Below are 21,832 nucleotides of genomic sequence, written 5' to 3'. Positions count from 1 at the left end.
CGTGCCGTTCACGTCATCGCGCACGGTTTCAGCAAACTGTTCGTTCGTCGTGTGTGGCCATGTCCGTCCATGCTAATTTTGAGCGGACTGTTTGCCGAAACTGTTTGACGGACAAAGTTGGGCGAACAGTCCCCGCGTGTGTACGCGGCCTTATAGTTGCAAGGGCTGGGCCGACTCAGTATTGACCCTATGGACTAAGACTGGAATGCCATTAAAGTTCATGTGTGTGTAGAGGCAGGTGACATAATACTTTTGACAATATAGTGTAGCTTTACAAATATTTACCATAAAAACAACTGATGCAAACTGATTTTTATTGACACTAATTATTTACCTGTACTTTCAGAAGCCATGTGTGGTACAGACAAAGGGACAACCACAGTCATCCTCTGTACTTCCATAATGGTGGCTTCTGTGAACGGCATTGAAATCTTGTCAGTAAGTGATGGAGGCCGATCACGTCCTATGACTGCATCAATTTCAGCTTGGACTTTTTCTGTCAGGATAAATGAAAAAGAAGACAGGATTACTAAGGCTTGGGTCGAAGTGCAAATGCTGCTTGCTTTCAGGTTCATTCAGCTAGCATTTGAGATCAGTTTGAGAAGCTTATGATGTGACCTGCATCTGAGCACCATCTGAGCCCCATCAACCTGCATCGTGCTGCTTTTGCATCCCCATTGACTTGTATGGAAAAAATGATTCTGATGTGAACAAAAGCCTATCGACAAATACCCTTGAAGTGTAAGGAATGTTTCAATAAGCATTTTTTAAAGTTTCCCTAACCCCACCCCCCACTGTGGTATTCTAAGCCACCCTCCTCATCGGAATTGTCCACATGAGTTCTGCTAGTGGATCCTCTGGGGTTCCACTGCAATGTTTACATGTGTGCGTCCTATTCTCTACTTCTGCTGTCTGCATGTGGACATTAGATCCCGATTCACTTCTATAGGGCAATGAAACAGGATTTATCTCCCTGCACCATAAAGGTTAATGAGCTTCTACTGTGCATTGGACAGGCAGCAGAAGAACAGGATGACTCACTGCATGTATACATAGAGGCGGAACCCCAGAGGACACAATAGCAGAACTTGCTAAGTTTTCAGCTGAGGAGAGAGAGGGTGAGTTAGATTAACACAGTGGGAGGGATTTGTAAGATAAGGAAACTTTAAGTGTCCTTATACTTTAATGTACAGTATTTGCATAGCTAAAATTATTCAGGACACACAGGGCCAGACTGGCCTACTGGGATAGCAGGACATTTCCTGGTAGCCCGCCTGCCCTGGGCCGATTTGAAGGGTTGATCCTGGGCGGATGCCCACAGATCTGAGGCAGCGTGGAGCACCGAGGACTGGTCCTACCATGGGTCCCGCCACTGTGTCCAAGGGGTGATAAGTACCAAATTACACAGAGCAGTGATATCCTGCTTACCCGGCGGGCACTGTCATACGAAGTCCAGCCTCCTGGACTGGCTCCTATGATGGATGTCACACTGGTCCAATGCCAGGATGTGTTATGTCCATTATAGGAGCTGGTCCAAAAGGCAGGACTTGGTATGACAGCAACCCCTGGGTAAGCAGAAGATCCCTGCTCTGTGTAATCCGGCAGCTCTCCCCATGCACTGGTAAGACTGCGGGATGGACACTGGTGAGGCTGAGCTGATAGGCACTAGTCAGGCTAAATTGGATGGGCACTGGTGAGGCTGCATTGATGGGCACTGATTGGGCTGCACTGATGGGCACTGGTGATGCTGCATTGATGGGCACTGATCAGGCTGCATTGATGTGCACTGATCAGGCTGCAATGATGGGCACCGATTAGGCTGAGCTGATGGGCAATGGTGAAACTACATTGATGGCACTAATGAGGCTGAGCTTATGGGCATTGATGATGATGGGCACTGGTGAAGCTGCACTGACGAGCACTGGTCAGGCTGCATTGACGGGCACTGATCAGGCTGCACTGATGGACACTGGTGAGGCTGCATTGATGGGCACTGATCAGGCTGCATTGATGGACACTGGTGAGGCTGCACTGATGGGCATTGATGAGGCTGAGCTGATGGGCACTGGTGAGCCTGCATTGATGAGCACGGGTGAGGCTGCACTGGGGACGCTGCACTGATGGGCACTGGTGACGTGGCATTGATCAGGCTGCATTGATGGGCACTGATGAGGCTGAGCTGATGGCACTGGTGAGGCTGCATTGATGGGCACTGTTGAGGCTGCATTGAAGGACACTAGTGAGGTTGCACTGATGGACACTAATCAGGCTGCACTAATGGGCACTGGTGAGACTGCATTGATGGGCACTAATGAGGTTGCATTGATGGACACTGGTGAGGCTGCACTGATGGTCACTAATCAGGTTGCACTGATGGGCACTGGTGAGGCTGCATTGATGGGTACTGATTAGGCTGCATTGATGGGCACATAAGGCTGCATTGATGGACACTGATCAGGCGGCACTGATGGGCACTGGTGACACTGCATTGATGGGCAGTGATCAGGCTCTATTGATGGACACTGATGAGGCTGAGCTGGTGGGCACTGGTGAGGCTGCATTGATGGGCACTGGTAAGGCTGCATTGTTGGGCACTGGTGAGGTTGCACTGATGGGCACTAATCAGGTTGCACTGATGGGCACTGGTGAGGCTGCATTGATGGACACTGATCAGAGAGCACTGATGGGCACTAGTGACACTGCATTGATGGGTACTGATGAGGCTGCATTGATGAGCACTGGTGAGGCTGCATTTATGGGCACTAATGAGGCTAAGCTGATGGGCACTGGTGAGGCTGCACTGATTGGCACTGATCTGGTTGCACTGATAGGCACTAATGAGGCTGCATTGATGGGCACTGATGAGGCTGAGCTGATGGGCACTGGTGAGGCTGCATTGATGGGCACTGATCAGGCTGCATTGATGGACACTGATAACGCTGCATTGATGGGCACTGATCAGGCTGTATTGATGGGCACTGGTGAGGCTGCATTAATGGGCACTGGTGAGGCTGCATTAATGGGCACTGATCAGGCTGCATTCATGGGCACTACTGAGGCTTTGCTTATGGGCTCTGATGAGGCTGCACTGATGGAGACTGGTGAGTACAATAATAATACACTCTTCAAATGTACTTTCAAATGTATGGTTTTCCCTGTTATGAACAAGAAAATAATGATGTTATGTTCTCGGGCTGGTATATTAATGCTATGGGGCTGGTATGAAATTGTTTCCAGGGCTGGTTTTTATTTCCAGTCCGGCCCTGAGAACACATATCCACCTAAAGAATTCTTTCACAAGTTTTTAAGTTGGATCTCATCATATATCCAGTGCTGCTTACTAATAGACCAGTTTGAACTTGATCTACTAATCATGGCAAATAAAGGATCAGTGTTCTAAGTTCGTCTTTGTCCTTGGCATCACCATCATTACATTTGTGCTGTCTGGTGATTAAATCTGCCCAAGATCCTCTACCATGTTCTTGCTTGGATTACATTTTTATTTAATGAGGCATAAACAATCAAAACGATTTATCATGACATCATTGGTAAAGTAGAAAAAAAATACTTTATTTATGAAAAGGTTAACTCAGTTCTGAGAAATCACAGTCCAGATATTATAAACCATTCAGAACTGCAACTTGTGATTACCCCATGAGCACTGATTGCTATCGCAGTGGGTTTTTCCTGCTGCTCTTCACTTTTGTCCAAGGATGTTCAAATTACTACACTTTGCTCCCGGCGGTATTTATATTGATTTTATATTTTAGGTAAACATCTATTTGACCTGTTACCTGGGTCAAAAAATAAGCTTTTTCAGGAAAACATGAGTACTTTGTGCCTGTATCAAGCACTTACAGGACATGAACAAATGCTGAGTGCTGGAAATATTACTTCATATAATTATTATAAGTATTTTCCATTTTACAGCAAAAAATTGTACTTTAGCCAACACATTCTATGCGATAAGCAATGCTGTAAGATGTATACCTGTAAAGTGAACCATGCCATTCCTCTTGGCATCCCAGCTATCAATACCTGTTTATAAAGGCTGTTAGAAGCTTTTTTTCTTCTCTTAAAGAGGAAGTAAACCCTTTTTCTCTCTGCAAAGGTAAAGCATAATGGGCTACTATGCATAGTAGCCCATTCTATGTCACTTACCTGACACAGGAGCCAGCGATGTCACTTCTGTCCCCTGTAGCACGGAGCATCCATCTTCTTCCATGTATCGCTGCTCCAGCCACTCACAGTGCCGGAGCAGCGTCACTCCCGCGCATGTGCACGGGAGCCGCCACTAATGGCATATCACCGTTAGCAGCAGCCCAGTGCATGCGCCGTAGACAGCACTGCCTGTCTTTTTCTAAATATCTCCTAAACCATGTAGGTTTAGGAGATATTTCTTGGACCTACAGGTAAGCCTTAATCTAAGCTTACCTGTAGGTCAAAGTGGTTTGTAAGGGTTTACAACCACTTTTAAGCCTCGTGTACACTGCTGCTAGTAAACGGACGTTCAGAGGCAGTTGGCTGCTTTTTTCAGTTGCCCCGGACTCATCCAATGTTATCTTATGTGTACATGTACACAGGTTCGTTTAATGTCGTTTTTAGGCAGTTGAGTTTAGAGGCCTTTTTTGGAAAGCAAAAAAAAAAATAGTTCAGATGGGTTTAGAGACATTTCAAGCGTCAAACACTTCTAAATGCGGCATTTTGCCGCATTTCTTTTATAGGCGTTTTTTAATTTTTGGCTATTTTGTAAAAAAAAAAATATATATTTTTTTTCAAGCTCTTCTAAACGCAAATGCGCCAAAACACAGGTTGTAAAAACGTCCCTTGTACATTAAGCCTTATTCTCATGTCGCTGCTGCTCACTAGCTAGCAGCTTTGAAAAACTAGAAATCATACTAAAAGGTAAGGTTGGTTCTTACACAGGTTGTCTGAATGCAATAACACTATCCCTCCAACCCCAATTCCAAAAAGTTGGGACACTGTGTAAAAACTACCTAAAATGCAGTGATTTGCAAATCTCATAAATCCGTAGTATAAATATGAGTAGATTATAAGCTCCTTGAGGGCAGGGACTGATGTCAGTGTATAATATATATGTAAAGTGCTGCATAAATTGATGGTGCTATATAACTACCTGTAATAAAAATATACATTTTATTCACAATAGAAAATAGAAAACATAACAAATATTTAAATTGATTGTAAAGTCTTGCTTTTTTTTTCTATAAAAATAACAAACATGTTATACTTACCTGCTCTGTGCAGTGGTTTTGCACAGGGCATCTCAGATTCTCCTCTTCTCAGGTTCCTGGCTGGAGCTCCTGGCCCCTCCCTCCTGTCAAGTGCCCCCACAGCAAGCAGCTTGCAATAGGGCACCCAAGCCGAGCTGCAGCTCTGTGTGTCCATTTAGACACTGAGCTGTGGTTCGGCCCCGTCCCCTCTCTCTCCTGATTAGCTAACTGACTTTGATTGAGAGCAGCGATTTGAAAGCAGTGCTAAGCGAGTGCTTCTAACCCCTTTTTAACCCCTTCTAAAACTAGCAGCACCTTACCGCTAATGCCTGCACCACCCCAGTGTGAAAGGGGTCTAAGTGAAGAGAGTTTTCACAGCTGCTATCTATGGATTGCTCGAGAGCAGTACAGTTTATGTATAAGGGCCTGACGACACAGACATTTACAGACATCTTGTATTTGAGGTTATGATTGCTTAGTTCATTAACAATTTCCCGACCGGTGCACGCCGATGTACGTCGGCAGAATGGCACAGGCAGGCATATTGGCGTACAGGTAAGTCCATTTTAATATGCCACCCAGTTGGTTGGGACCCCCGTGAGTCCGGTCGTGGGTCCGGCGGACTCGATCGCCACGGGGATACCCTCGATCGTCTCACGGGGCGGCTGAACGGGGAGATGCCGTTGTAAACAGCATCTCCCCGTTCTGCCTAGCAACAAGTGACGCTGATCTCTGCTCCATGTGATTGGAGCAGAGATCAGTGTTCACTAACACAAAGCCCAGCCCCCCACAGTTAGTAACACTTAACCCCTACACTGCCACCCCCTAGTTAACCCCTTCACTGCCAGTGTAATTTACACAGGAATCACTGCATTTGTATAGCACTGATTGATATATAAATAAATGCCATAAAACTATCCCCTATTTTGTAAACGCTATAACTTTTGCGCAAACCAATCAATAATCACTTATTGCGATTTTTTTTTTTATACCAAAAATATGTAGAAGAATACGTATCAGCCTAAACTGAGGGAAAAAAATGTTTTTTTATATATTTCTGGGGGATATTTATTATAGCAAAAAGTAAAAAATTCAAAATTGACGCTCTATTTTTGTTTATAGCGCAAAAAATAAAAACCGCAGGGGTGATCAAATACCACCAAAAGAAAGCTCTATTTGTGGGGAAAAAAAAGGACGTCAATTTTGTTTGGGAGCCATGTCACATGACCACGCAATTGTCAGTTAAAGCGACGCAGTGCCGAATCGCAAAAAAGTGGTCTGGTCTTCAGCCAGCAAAATGGTCTGGTCTGAAAATGGTTAAAAGCCTCAGATTTTCCTAACACTGCCATTACAGATATTAGCGTTCTCGTCTACTTCTAACCTCTGGGTTGCAACCCTAGCCACATGATATAATCATATGGAATATAACTCTGGATTCCTGAAGAATCTCAATGCATGGTTCCAATTCAACTCAATCGTGTATATGAATGTAGTATGGTTTTGTTACAATGGTTCAGTTGTGCTGACACGTGAGAGATGGCCTACAGTGGAATGAGAATGTATCATAATGCATGTGTTTGCATACTGCAATCTGGTGGCATCCTATTTTATGATGTAACTAGTGTTTTATTGATTTGTGTATAATAATGATAAGATTATTTTTAATATATATATATATATATATATATATATATATAGTTGTGCTATTATTGATGGTCAACATCATTTAGACCCCTTTCACACTGCCACGCCCATAGCGTCGGCGGTAAAACGCCTCTATTTTTAGCGGCGTTTTACCATCGGATTTGCAGCGCATTTCAGCTGCTAGCAGGGTGCTTTTACCCCCGCTAGCGGCCGAGAAAAGGGTTAGAACTGCCAACAATACACTGCAATAGTGGCGTTTTTCAAAATTTGAATGAACGGACTTGACCACACACTATGAGCAGACAGTCCGCTGAAAGCGTGCGTGATGACGTGTACAGCACGTACGACGGGACTAGAAAAACAACGTCCTATACACTGCAATGCAACCTTCGGCCGTGTAAATCCTTTCTGAGCATGCGCCATACTTAGTCCGTCCAACTTGCCTACACACGAGCGGACTGTCCGCTGAAACCAAGTTTGGACGGACAAAACCAAGTTTGAACAGACAAAATTACGGAAATTCCGTAAGACTTTGTTCGTCAGACAGTCCGCTGAAAAAGTCCGCTGAAGCCCACACACGAGCGGATTGTCCGCTGAAACGCGGTTCAGCGGACTAAGTTGGACAGACAATCCGCCCGTGTGTACGCGGCCTTATAGTGTAGTGTATAGTATTATCACTGATCACTGTATCTGTATCACTGGTGATGTCAGTAATGGTTAGTCAGTTAATGTCCCATTATAAGTTGCTGATCACCACCATTAGTAGTATTAAAAATACCAGTATATATACCATAGTTTGTAGATGCTATAACTTTCATGGAAACCAATGGATATACACTTATTGGGATTTTTATTTTTTTTTAACTAAAGACATGTAGCAGAATACATTTGTGGCAAAATTTATATTTATATATAATATATATAATTTTTTTTTGTCTTTTTTCGTTTATATTATAAAAAAAAAAAACACACAGGACGATGCTCAATTAGCACGGGCACCATTCAGGGAACATTTCTTATTGAATGCAAAGTCAACTCTAATAGGACGAGATGGAGAAGCATCTTGTCCAATCTGGACCTAGAATAGGGTTGCCACCTCATCCCTTAAAAACCCAACATGTTAATTACACAGGTTCTGTGGCTGATCAAGGTGATATTTAACCACTTTCAGACCGGACCATTTTGCTGGTAAATGACCAGAGGTCTTTTTACACTTTGGCACTGCGCTGCTTTAACTGGTAATTGCGCGGTCATGCAATGTTGTACCCAAACAAAATTTGCGTCCTTTTCTTCCCACAAATAGAGCTTTCTTTTGATGGTATTTGATTGCCTCTGCGATTTTTATTTTTTGCGATATAAACGTAAAAAGACCGCAAATTTTGAAAAAAAATGATATTTTCTACTTTTTGTTATTAGAAAAATCCAATAAACTCAATTTTAGTCATACATTTAGGCCAAAATGTATTCAGCCACATGTCTTTGGTAAAAAAAAAGTCAATAATTGTATATTTATTGGTTTGCGCAAAAGTTGTCACATCTACAAACTAAGGTACGTTTTCTGGAATTTACGCAGCTTTTAGTTTACGACTGCCTATCTCATTTCTTGAGGTGCTAAAATGGCAGGGCAGTACAAAACCCCCCCAAATGACCCCATTTTGGAAAGTAGACACCCCAAGGAAACTGATAAGAGGCATGTTGAGCCCATTGAATATTTTATTTTTTTGCCTCAAGCGATTGAATAATGACAAAAAAAAAAATTTTTTTTTTTTTTTACACAAAGTTGTCACTAAATGATATATTGCTCACACATGCTATGGGCGTATGTGAAATGACACCCAAAAATAAATTCTGCTGCTTCTCCTGAGTACGGGGATACCACATATGTGGGACTTTTTGGGAGCCTAGCCGCGTACGGGGCCCCGAAAACCAAGCACCGCCTTCAGGCTTTCTAAGGGCGTAAATTTTTGAGTTCACTTCTCACTACCTATTACAGTTTTGAAGGCCATAAAATGCCAAGATGGCACAAAACCCCCACAAATGACCCCATTTTAGAAAGTAGACACCCCAAGCTATTTGCTGAGAGGCATGTTGAGTTCATGGAATATTTTATATTTTGCCACAAGTTGCGGGAAAATTACAAACTTTTTTTTTTTTTTTTTTTTTTTTAACAAAGTTGTCACTAAATGATATATTGCTCATGCATGCCATGGGCATATGTGAAATGACACCCCAAAATAAATTCTGCTGCTTCTCCTGAGTACGGGGATACCACATATGTGGGACTTTTTGGGAGCCTAGCCGCGTACGGGGCCCCGAAAACCAAGCACCGCCTTCAGGCTTTCTAAGGGCGTAAATTTTTGAGTTCACTTCTCACTACCTATTACAGTTTTGAAGGCCATAAAATGCCAAGATGGCACAAAACCCACAAATGACCCCATTTTAGAAAGTAGACACCCCAAGCTATTTGCTGAGAGGCATGTTGAGTCCATGGAATATTTTATATTTTGCCACAAGTTGCGGGAAAATGACAAACTTTTTTTTTTTTTTTTTCACAAAGTTGTCACTAAATGATATATTGCTCACGCATGCCATGGGCATATGTGAAATGACACCCCAAAATAAATTCTGCTGCTTCTCCTGAGTACGGGGATACCACATATGTGGGACTTTTTGGGAGCCTAGCCGCGTACGGGGCCCCGAAAACCAAGCACCGCCTTCAGGCTTTCTAAGGGCGTTACAGTTTTGAAGGCCATAAAATGCCAAGATGGCACAAACCCCCCCCAAATGACCCCATTTTGGAAAGTAGACACCCCTAAATTTAGGGGTACACTAGTGAGACTAGGTAATAAATGGCGGGTGCCCTGAAACTATAAAAAAATAACTAACCAACCAGCGTCACCTGTAACAGTTATATGGTGATCACTGGTGAAAGGGTTAACTAGGGGGCAATCAGGGGGCTTTATGCGGTAGTATATGGGGGTCCCTGGCGCTATAAAAAGCTGCGGCGAACCTAAATACCTACCTGCCTAACTAGCGTCACCTGTGACACTAATACGGCGATCAGAAAAATGATCGCTTATTAGGCTGGGTTCACACTGGAGCGATGCGGAAACGCCGCGAATCCGCGGCGGGTTCCCGCATCGCATGCCTCCCGGCGGCAGTTCACACTGCCCTATGCGAACTGCTGGGAGTGTCAGTGAAATGTTACTGACACCCCCAGATCAGTTCGCATATCGCAGTGCGATCTGCAAACTCGGATCGCATGGTGTGAACACCCATGCGATCCGATTCTGCTGCGGGCCAAAAAAAGGGTCCCGTGCGAATTTGCGGCGGGTGCGGCGGGTGTGGCGGGTGCGGCGGGTGCGGCGAATGGCTGAACTCGAATCGCACAGAGATCGGATGTGATTTGCACTGCAGTGCGGTGCGAATCACATTCGTTCTCATAAACCGCTGCAATGTGAACCCAGCCTTAGTGACACTGGCGACGGGGGGTGATCACGGGGTTAAACCTTTATTGGGGGGGTTAGGGGGGTACATTAGAACTAAAGGGGGCTAACTCTAACTGCCCTAACAGTTATTACAGTCACAAATGACACCAATGCAAAAAAAAAAAAAAAAATGACATTGGTGTCACTGTGACTGGGGGGCAGGGGTAATTGGGGGGGTGATCGGGGGGTAAAGGGGGGGTGTGAGTGTGCCTGGCATGTTCTACTGTGTGTGTAGAGTGTTGGTGCAACTCACTGATCCGCTCTCCTCCGTGTCGGAACGAAAAATACCGACACGGAGGAGAGAATACATCACTTCCTCTCCTGTGTTTACATTACAGGAGAGGAAGTGATGTCACCGGGGATTTCTATTCGTCGGGAGCGATCGCGAGGGGGTGGCCATGAATGAATGGCCGCCCCCTCGTCCCGGATCGCTCCCGGACGAAAACCGACCGCCGCAGGCACCGGGGGGGGGGCCCGATCGGGCCCCCGACCCGCGGGAGGCAAGGGACGTACATGTATGTCCTTATGCCTGCCCGTGCCATTCTACCGACGTACATCGGCGTGCGGCGGTCGGCAACTGGTTAAACTCACCTGGTGCCTTATCTGCATTATCTGCGTTAAATTAGCCTCAGAACCTGTGCAAATCATATATGTTTGGGTTTAAAGGGATGTTTTCCGTGGTCTTCCGGGTCTTTTGGTGTTGCTGAGCTCACTGGTGCATTCTTTCTTTTTAAGGATGTTCCAAACAGTTGGTTTGGCCACACCTAATGTTTTTGCTATCTCTCTGATGGGTTTGTTTTGTTTTTTCAGCCTAATGATGGCTTGCTTCACTGATAGTGACAGCTCTTTGGATCTCATATTGAGAGTTGACAGCAACAGATTCCAAATGTAAATAGCACACTTGAAATTAACTCTGGACCTTTTATCTGCTCCTTGTAAATGGGATAATGAGGGAATAACACACACCTAGCCATGAAACAGCTGAGCAGCCAATTGTCCCATTCATTTTGGTCCCTTAAAAAGTGGGAGGCACATATACAAACTGTTGTAATTCCTACACTGTTCACCTGATTTGGATGTAAATACCCTCAAATTAAAGCTGAAAGTCTGCAGTTAAAGCACATCTTGTTCATTTCATTTCAAATCCATTGTGGCGGTGTATAGAGCCAAAAAGATTAGAATTGTGTCGATGTCCCAATATTTATGGACCTGACTGTATATAAGCTGATTTTTAAAAAGGACTTGCACTGTGGAAGTGGTGCCCAGTGCTACTTACAGGCTATCTGCTGCTAATCTTTCCCCGTTGCTGAATAACCAAGCCTTCTTCCATACTGTATTTCTATGTGGAGGCAGTTGGCTTGATAAATGCAAGACTTTGCTCCCCTCATGTTAGAGCTTCCTTGATCACTGTTAATCTAAGAACTGTTAGCAGGGCTGCTACAAAGATTTTTGAAACCCTAAGCAAAACCAAATTTTTCGGCCCCCATTGGCTCCACCCCCTTTGCCCTGCCCATGTGACAGGAGGTGGCGCTATACAGGAAGAATTTGCTTTGCTTCCTCTAGCGCTGGCTCCAGTGCTGAGCTGCATCTCTAATTACACTACCGCTTGGACAGAGCAGCTGCCTGAGACTTAGTTAGTTACATGCTGCAGCCTGCAGAGCATGCAGACATGGAGAGAAACCAGTGACCTGGCACCCCTAGGCAGCAGTGCGCCCTAGGCGGCTGCCTAGTTTGCCTAGTGGTAGCACTGGCCCTGACTGGTAGGGTCGATAAAAAAAAAAAATGGGAAGAGGAAGGTACAGAAAGCATTTATTAACAAAATAGATGAAGCACAAGGAGGAAGATTTTGCAGTGTAGCTTATCAGTTACAGGTTTCTCTCCAACAAGGAGAACATTGACCAGCATGGTAGTGACGTCACCAAATCTTGTGACACTACCAGTTACACGGAGCAGTGCCCTAAGATGCATACTGCTATAAGGTTCAAGGCACAGGAAGCACATCTTTCCATTCCATCTTGACATTCAAGATGAATGTCAAGATGAAGGTTCCCTCTCACTGATGTCTTTTCCCAAACTTTTTCTTAGTTTGGTTTCTTCATACATCTTCACTAGTTGGCACAACCTGATGTAACTCCCACACATGCATCAATGTACATTTAGGAGAAACATTGCAGAATTGCATTTAAATTTAAGTGCCAGCATTTTTTTGTAAGGCTACAGTTTCCCTTTAACATTTTTGAATGTATCCCCCATAACATGGCAAATCTTCACTTTTTAAGTTCATGTCCACTAAAGAAACCCTGTTGCCAGACCATTCATTTCAATCAAAATGTTCCCATAACATTATTCTTGCATTTAACAATTCATGTTAGTACTTTCAAAATCACATTGCAGGTGAAAAACTGTTTTATGGAAAAGAAAAACATTGTAAGTAAGCATTTATGTATTTTTAGCTTTTACCTTTACTTCTTTAGGACGGTGACTTGGTCTCTTTAAATTCAAGGTGATAACATTGTGCAAAGACAAAAAGTATTTACAGGATCAATATATTTTTCTGTACAATTGTCTAAACAACATATAAAAGTTGTTTGTCTTTTGCAACTATCCCAATCATCCATTACATCATAATACACATAAACCAAAGCCTTGTAAAAATTGAAATGTTGTGTTTCATCTCATACTCACTGATATTCCACATCCCTGTTCTACTGTATTCTTGAATTATCGGTTTGGAATATTTAGACTTTCTTTATCATCATCAGTGGTTGCTAAATTTAATGTATTTTTCCAGTCTCATAACGAATATACAGTATTTTATGTATTATATTAGACATGTGCTTCCAACATTTATACAATTTTTTTTAGCGTTCGTTATTGGGGAAAGGTAATGTCACAGGGTTAGATAAAATCTGTATGATTTGCACTAGATACGTTATTCATTAGCTGACTTACCTTGCATATCTGGATGATGACACATATATAAGATAGACCACAGTAAGGTATTTGTGGTGGTATCTGTTCCAGCAATGAAAAGGTCACCAACAATGTAAAACAAGTATTCTGTGTTGAAGCTGGTCTCAATCTGAGTCCTCTTTTCTTCATCTACATGAAGAAGGTACATGTCAATGAAATCCTTGGGATTCTCAGGATCTAAGGAAACCTTATGTTCTTCAATTATCCTTTTCAGAAAGGCTGTGATATCAATCACAATTTGCCTGAGTTCCCTGAAGGGTCCAAAAGGTAGGTAGTACAACCAAGAGCACACATTAGTCAAAATAGCTTCACTGTTTAAACTGATTTCAAGGCCTCGTGACATGAAGTTCAACATGGTCTTAAACTCTTTATCCTCATAGTTGAAACGTTTACCAAAACTGATAGAACAGATAACATTGGAAACAGCATTATTTATAATCTGAAATGGGCTGAAGCCTTTATCACCAAATTTCAACAATTCTTCCTTCACATATTTGAACTCTTCAATGATTATGGGTTCCAGACTTAGTTTTCCCAGCCCAAAGTGCCTCAAAGTTGAATGAGAAAATCGTCTTTGCTGTCTCCATATGGGGCCATAAGGCGCAAACACAATACCTAAAAAACAAAAGCAATAGAATACTTACTAAATTGGTTGTATAATGAAGGTTAGCAAAATGGAGGTACAAATTAAAGGTCACATGAAGTCAAATCCATTAGTAAACATTTTATAATTACACTACTGTGCAATAGTTTTAGGCAGAATTGAAACAATGCTATAAATTAAGAATGCTTTCAGAAAAAGAAGTGTTAATTGATAAAAATAAACTATTAACAAAATGGAAAGTAAATGAACAGAAGAAAAATACAAATCAAATCAATATTTGGTGTGACCACCCTTTGCCTTCAAAACAGCATCAATTCTTCTAGGTACACTTGAACACAGTTTTTGAAGAAACTCTGCAGGTAGGTTGTTCCAAACATCTTAGAGAACTAATCCACAGATCTTCTGTGGATGTAGACTGCCTCAGATCCTTCTGTCTCTTCATGTAATCCAAGACAGACTCAATGATGTTGAGATCAGGGCTTTGTGGGGGCCAAACCATCCCTTCCAGGACTCCTTGTTCTCCTTTAGGTGGAAGATAGTTCTGAATGACATTGTCTGTATGCTTGGGGTCGTTGTCCTGCTGCAGAATTAATTTGGGGCCAATCACACGCCTCCTTGATAGTATGGCATCATGGATAAATATCTGTACAATGTCTGTATTTCTCAGCATTGAGGACACCATTTATCCTTTTTGTAAAGCACTGCGCAAACTCTTGGCACTATAGAAATCCTGTATAATAATAAGTATAATAATGTATCCTGATCAAATCCCCAACTCTGTTTGCCAAAATGCAGTCCCAAACAATGCAAGGGACCTCCACCATGCTTCACATTTGCCTGTAGACACTCATTATTGTATTGCTTTCCAGCCCTTCGGTGAACAAACTGCTTCCTGCTACAGCCAAATATTTCAAATTTTGACTAATTAGTTCAGAGCATATGCTGCCATTTTCTGCGCCCTAGTTCCTATGTTTTCATGCATATTTGAGTCGCAATGGCTTTTTGGCTAGAATTCTTCTATAAAGACCACTTCTGGCCAGACTTCTCTGGACAGTAGATGGGTGTACTTAGGCCCCACTGGTTTCTGCTAGTTCTGTGCTGATGGCACTGCTGGACACCTTTCGATGTCGAATGGAAGTAAGCATGATGTGTCTTTCAGCTTTAGCATTAAGTTTCCTTGTTCAACTACTGTATCTACAATCCTCAACGTTGCCTGTTTGTTGCACATCTTCTTTTCCTGGGAGAGACCTTGCTGATGCAATATACCTGCTTTGGGTCTTGTTACTGTGCACAGTCTTGCCATGATGTAAGACCTGTGACATGAAACTGTCTTCCACAACCTCACCTTAGTAGCAGAGTTTGGCTGTTCCTCACCTAGTTTTAAGCCTCCTACACAGCTGTTTCTGTTAATGACTGTTTCAACCTACATATGAAATTGATGATCATTAGCACCCGCTTGGTATAATTTGTTAATCATACACCTGACTCTAATCCTAAAAAATCCTTGACTTTGTCCAAGTGTACAAAGCGTGCAAGTGTAATAATTGATGCTGGTTTGAAGCCGAAGGGTAGTCACACCAAATATTGATTTCACTTAGATTTTTCTTCTGTTCGCTCAATTTGCATTTTGTGAAAAAAATGTATTCTGCATGTAAAGGCTAATTGTGTATGTGTCTGAAAGTGAAAGAACTTTAGTGCTGACATTATGAAAATAAATGCTTAGTTTTTGTAAATACAATTTATTTAATGATTGTGTAAAGGAAAGTGGAACTCTTCTTTTTCAACTGTCTGATCTGATTACCCACTAAACACCAAATCTGCTGTATGACAATATTGACTTATTGGCCAGTAAAGCATGGGGGTGACACAGGAATGTACAAATTGAAACCAGTAAACAATAAAACAGTTATATATATATATATATATATATATATATATATATATATGTGTGTGTGTATTTCAACTGCATATTTAGCAATCTGAGCAATCTAAGTGGTTGAAAAGGCATAACGTTTTTTTTATCATAATGCATTCGATGCATTAAGATAAAAAAAAAACTTCTGTATGTAGCAGCCCTACTTAGCCCCCTAATACTTACCTGAGTTTTTCTTTCTTTAAAAATAGCAAACCTGTTATTCTTGCTCCCTCTGTGCAGTTGGTTTTGCACAGAGCAGCCCAGATCCTTCTCTTCTCAGGTCCCTCTTCACTGCTCCTAGCCCCTCCCTCTTGTCACGTGCCCCCACAGCAAGCAGCTTGCTATGGGGGCACCCGAACCAAGCCGCAGCTCTGTGTGTTCATTCAGACATGGAGCCGCAGTTTGGCCTGCCCCCTATCTCTCCTGATTGGCTAACTTACTTTGAAAGATAGTAGTGGGACTCAATGGCGCTACTGCTGTGTCTAAGCTAATCAGGAGGGAGAGTTCCGGGCTGCCGAGGCACTCGTGCACATCACTGGATAGAGATAGGCTCAGGTAAGCATTAAGGGGGCTGAGAGGGATGTTACACATGGAAGGTTTTTTATCTTAATGCATAGAATGCATTAAGATAAAGAAAACCTGCCTTCACAACCACTTTAAGGCCTGGTTGACACCTATGCAGGCTGCCGTTTGCATATTCCAGGTGCATTTTGCCTTTTTCAATACACATTTTGATCCATTGAAGTCTATGAAGCCAAAAAACAGAAGAAACTCCTTGGCCCTTTCCATAAAATGCACAGATGTGAACTACATCCATGGAAAACCATGTTAAATGGACTGTGCTGTGTCTCTGCAAAACTGAAAACGCACAAAAAAATGCATAGGTGTGAACCAGACCTTAGTCATTTCACCCTTCAGATATCATGTTTGTCTAGGCAACTTCGATGTGTTGATCCAAGTATCCAAGCACTTTCTAACATTATTTTGTTGCATTGGCTGCTTGACTAGTAGGCTATGGTAAGCACCATTATAGCCATAATGATTGGCTATATGTTTTCCTCAGGATCAGCCTGGAGCAGAAGCAAATTGTCAACAACAAAGCTCAGTTAAGGTGGTGAATGTCAATTGCCCTGAAAACTGTCTTGTACAGAGGGTTTCCTCTTGCCCTATATTTCCTGCCAATGGGGGTTATTTATGCAAATCCACTTTGCACTACAAGTGCAAACTACAAGTGCAAAGTGCACTTGGAAGTGCAGTCGCTGTAAATTTGAGGGGTAGATTTGAAATGAGGGGAACCTCTGCTGATTTTATTATCCAATCATGTGCAAGCTAAAATGCTGTTTTTTATTTTCCTAGCATGTCCCCCTCGGATCTACAGCGACTGCACTTCCAAGTGCACTTTCAGTGCAATTTCAAGTGCACTTTGCACTTGTAGTTAGCAATTGTAGTGGATTTGCCTTTAGTAAATAACCCCCAATGTGTCTTTGTTCATGTTTTTTTTGTGTCTTTTTTTTCAGCACTGTGTCGCTTTAACTGATAATTGCGCGGTCGTGCAACATGGCTCCCAAACGAAATCAACGTCTTTTTTCCCCACAAATAGAGCTTTCTTATGGTGATATTTGATCACCCCTGCGGTTTTTATTTTTGCACTATAAACAAAAAAAGAAAAATTTTTCTATAATAAATATCCCCCAAAAATATAAAAAAAAATGTTTTCCTCAGTTTAGGCCAATACATATTCTTCTACATATTATTGGTAGAAAAAAATCGCAATAAGCGATTATTGATTGGTTTGAGCAAAAGTTATAGCATCTACAAAATAGGGGATAGTTTTATGGGATTTTTATTAATATTTTTTTTTTACTAGTAATGGCGGCGATCAGCGATTTTTATCGTAACTGCGACATTATGGCAGACACATCGGACATTTTTGACACATTTTTGGGACCATTGTCATTTATACAGCAATTAGTGCTATACAAATGCACTGATTCCTGTGTAAATGACACTGGCAGTGAAGGGGTTAACCATTAGGTGGCAGTGTAGGGGTTAAGTGAGCCTTTGGAGTGTTTTTGTAACTGTGGGGGGCGTGGCTGTGTATGACATGTCACTGATCTCTGCTCCGGTCACATGGAACAGAGATCAGAGATACAGTCACTAGGCAGAACAGGAAGATGCTTGTTTACATTAGCATCTCCCCGTTCTTCCTCCCCGCGATCGAGTCCGCGGGACCTGCAATCTGACTCATGGATGGCACCGCGGCAAATTTAAAGGGACATGCCTGTACACCCATTTGCCTGTCTATGCCATTCTGCCGACGTTCATTGGCATGCGCTGGTCGGCATGTGGTTAATTGTTAGAGGAAGTGCATCGAAAAAAGATAAACATCAGTATCAGTCTATAGACTCTCTTTTTCCAAACACTTATTTTGTATTATTTCTATAATGTTTAGTATATATAAAAAAAAATATATATATATATATCTATATCTATCTATTTCAATGCTTTAATGCTAATGTACCTATTATAATCAGGCACACATTAGTTTAGTTTGAGTGGCATCTGATTAACCTTTGGATGCTATTTATTTTTAAAGAAAAGTTACTGTAATAGTAACGCATACTGTACTTTTGCATAAGATGTTGCTTACACTTACAACTTTTATAAAGGAATTAGAATTAAATGTCTGGTAAAAATACATTTTGAATGCAGCACTACAAAAATGAATGAATCAACACATTGCATTTAAAAAATGTATACATTGTTTTTTTGTCAATGTCTTTATTGTATGATACCTGTGTAAGCATTTTCATTGGGCCATTATCATTGTGTATGGTTGTATTTGCATTGTGTGTTACTTATTTTTATTTTTCCAAACGTTAGGAAGAGGTAGAGTCAATACGTTTTTTTTATACAGAAATTCATGCTTTCTGTATGCTAGATTTGCAAACAGTGTAGGTGGGGCAGTTCAAGTCTAAAGGACACACATAGTGAAAAACATGAACCTTATGGTTCTTAATATCGCTTTCATCTAATCTACATGATAACTGACTCTTGTCTAGAAGCACTAAAATACATGAAGTTTTCTGGACTCTTTCCAGCATCTGACCTTTGCAAAAAAAATTAAAATAACAGGTCTGTACTAAATTTTGTACCTGTGCACTTATTCAACTTTTTCAAAGCATTAACATAGAATTTGAAGTCTTTCAAAGTAAAGACTATTAAAGATTTGATTATATTATAAAGCCACCTATCTGAACGGGGGGTTGCTTCTTAAATTGGATAAGGTCTGGCTTCACCTCTCACTGTAACAGATTGATTTTCACCCTTGTTTGCAGTTTTATTTTATGTCCTATGAGCGCTTACGATATGCATCTCATGGCCTTTAATGGAGTGCGTGATTAGGCCTTCTGTGCTAAATGTGTGGTGGGTTTCGTATCTCATATAGTTTGGTGTTGGTGAATGGCTGGAAAATTGATCCCTTTCCGGTTCTCTCTGGAGTCATACAAGGCTGCCCTCTCTCACCTCTGCTTTTTATTTGCTGTATAGAGATCTTTGCCCGAAGCATCGGACAGAACCCAGAGATCAGGGGGATCACCGCACCAAGACCGGACAGACGGAAGGTCAAGTGCTCACTCTACATGGATGACGTGACTGTATTCTGTGCCGATCGGTGCTCCATCGACACACTCGTCCAGACTTATGAGGACTTTGGCAAAGCTTCAGGGGCAAAGGTGAACTGCGGGAAGTTGGAAATCATGCTCTTCGGAAGGTTGTTCCTGCCTTCTTCTTCACCCATTCCTTTCAGCGTCAAAACAGACTTCATCAAAATCCTTGGGGTCTGGTTTATAGCTGAGGGCGCAGCCCTGAAGTCCTGGCAGGAGAGACTGGCCAAGATGCGGAAAAAGTTTGGATTTGGGAGCCTCAGAGAGCTCACCATTGAAGGTAAAACACTGGTACAGCGAGATTCTACCTCTGTTGCAGTACCATGCCCAGGCCTGCCCTCCCCCCCCCCCCGGGTTAACACCTGCAAGGCCATCATCAGGGCCCTGTTTATCTGGAACTCCAAAATGGACAGAGTGAAGCAGGTGGTTATGTTTAAGGAACCTCTCAAGGGCGGTAAGCTGCGACATTCAGATGGTAGGGTCAGAATTTGGCATAAACAACATGAAAGCATGGATCCATCCTGCCTTGTATCAACGGTTCAGGCTGGTGGTGGTGTAATGGTGTGGGCAATATTTTCTTGGCACACTTTGGGCCCCTTAGTACCAACTGAGCATCATTTAAACGCCACGGCCTACCTGAGTATTGTTTTTGACAATGTCCATCCCTTTATGACTACAGTGTACTGATCTTCTGATGGTTACTTCCAGCAGGATAATGCACCAGGTCAAAGCTCAAATCATCTCATCACTGGTTTCTTGACACACGATAATTAGTTCACTGTACTTCAATGGCTTCACAGTCACCAGATCTCAATCCAATAGAGCACCTTTTGGATGTGGTGGAACGGGAGATTCGCATCATGGATGTGCAGTTGACAAATCTGCAGCAACTGCATGAGGCTATCATGTCAATTTGGACCAAAATCTTTGAGGAATGTTTCCAACACCTTGTTGAATTTATGCCACGTAGAATTAAAGCAGTTCTGAAGACAAAAGAGGTCCAACCCGTTACTAGCAAGGCTTACCTAAGAAAGTGGCTGGTGGGTGTAATAGTACTATGTATCCCCTGCAGGCCTTGTGTTTCCTAGTAGATGGTATTCCTGCAGCCTGCTCTTCTGCAGAGTACTTTTTGTTGTCATGCTGTCCTGTGTCACTCCCTTATTCAATGTACAGGATACTGCATTGATACACTGTGTCCTGATGTAGTCAAGTTGTGTGAAATACTCCTGGCCAGTGGCAGCAAGCAGAGGTGGCCCCCCGCATTGGCACATCGATCGGTCAAAGCGGAGCGATCCACTGGCACTACACAACCCCCCCTAGCCACAATCTTCTTGCACTAGCGCCACTCCCCCGCCTGATCGACAGCCATACCTTACTGCGGTAGATGTGCGGGGAGGATGAGGTGGTGATGCTCTGCTGCATCCTGGGTAGGAAGAAGAGACTGCTGCTGCAGGGGCATTGCTTCTCCTCCCGGCTTAACAGGAGGTGGGTCCTGAGACCCGTCCTAAGACTCCCGAATATTAACACAAGTGGGTGGGCTCAGGGTGTTAATATTCGGGAGTCTTAGGACGGGTCTCAGGACCCACCTCCTGTTAAGCCGGCTCTAATCGCGTGTTTAAAAAACAAACAAAAAACCATTGAAATTCATGCACCCGGTGCCCTGCATGGAGATTAGGGGCCAGGCACATGGCTTAGGAGAGGCCGCCACTGCTCCTGGCACACCCATTGGTTTGTCTGCACAGCAGCTCTTGGGACCTGTGACATCTACAGAAGCTGCTGGATGTCATTTACATTCTCCTCCACCCAAACCTCGGATATAGGGGGAAAAGAGGGTACCTGGTAGGCAGGTAAAGCAATAAAAAATAGGTATATACAGTGCTTGTTTCTGCATTTTACCAAAAATGCATGTTTAAAGAAGGTGTAAGGTTTACCAGTCTGATTTGCAAAATATAACTTTACAGATGCTTTAAAACAAGTCCTCAATGACTTCTGTATGTGTAGGCAACACGGAGCAATTCATCCTCAAATAAGAATAAACCAGAATAAACCAGCTCTGCTCACCCATCTTTCCCTCTTATGCCGCGTACACACGTAGCAGACTATCCAGGGGAAATGAGCCCGCCGGACTTTTCCACCGGATTGTTTGATCGTGTGTACGAGGCATTAAGCATTGAGTCAGCAGTCTTTATGGCCAGCTCCGGGAGAATGAATGAATTATTCTACATTGCATGCAGCTACAGTGGTCAACGAGTCATTGTTATAAAGCCATTATATTGCTTGTAAAGAATATGGAAATCCTTAAATTTTCA

General features: G+C 42.7%; 1 protein-coding gene across 1 annotated transcript in view; it reads right to left on the bottom strand.

Annotated features, from left to right (window-relative positions):
* CYP2U1 (cytochrome P450 family 2 subfamily U member 1) overlaps positions 1 to 21,832 on the bottom strand; it is a 49,915-nt gene that overhangs the window by 9,925 nt on the left and 18,158 nt on the right. Inside the window, exons 2-3 of the mRNA XM_077476687.1 lie at positions 13,319 to 13,954; positions 335 to 496 (exon numbers count right to left, since the gene is read on the bottom strand). Of these exons, the coding sequence (XP_077332813.1) occupies positions 335 to 496; positions 13,319 to 13,954 (798 nt within the window). The remainder of the gene's footprint in view (positions 1 to 334; positions 497 to 13,318; positions 13,955 to 21,832) is intronic.

Source organism: Lithobates pipiens, unplaced genomic scaffold (genome assembly GCF_037356315.1).
Source record: "Lithobates pipiens isolate NorthernLeopardFrog02 unplaced genomic scaffold, aLitPip1_a1.2 Scaffold_13, whole genome shotgun sequence".
Taxonomy (NCBI): domain Eukaryota; kingdom Metazoa; phylum Chordata; class Amphibia; order Anura; family Ranidae; genus Lithobates; species Lithobates pipiens.
Note: the sequence above shows the minus strand (reverse complement) of the source record. Positions and strands in the feature narration are given on the sequence as shown.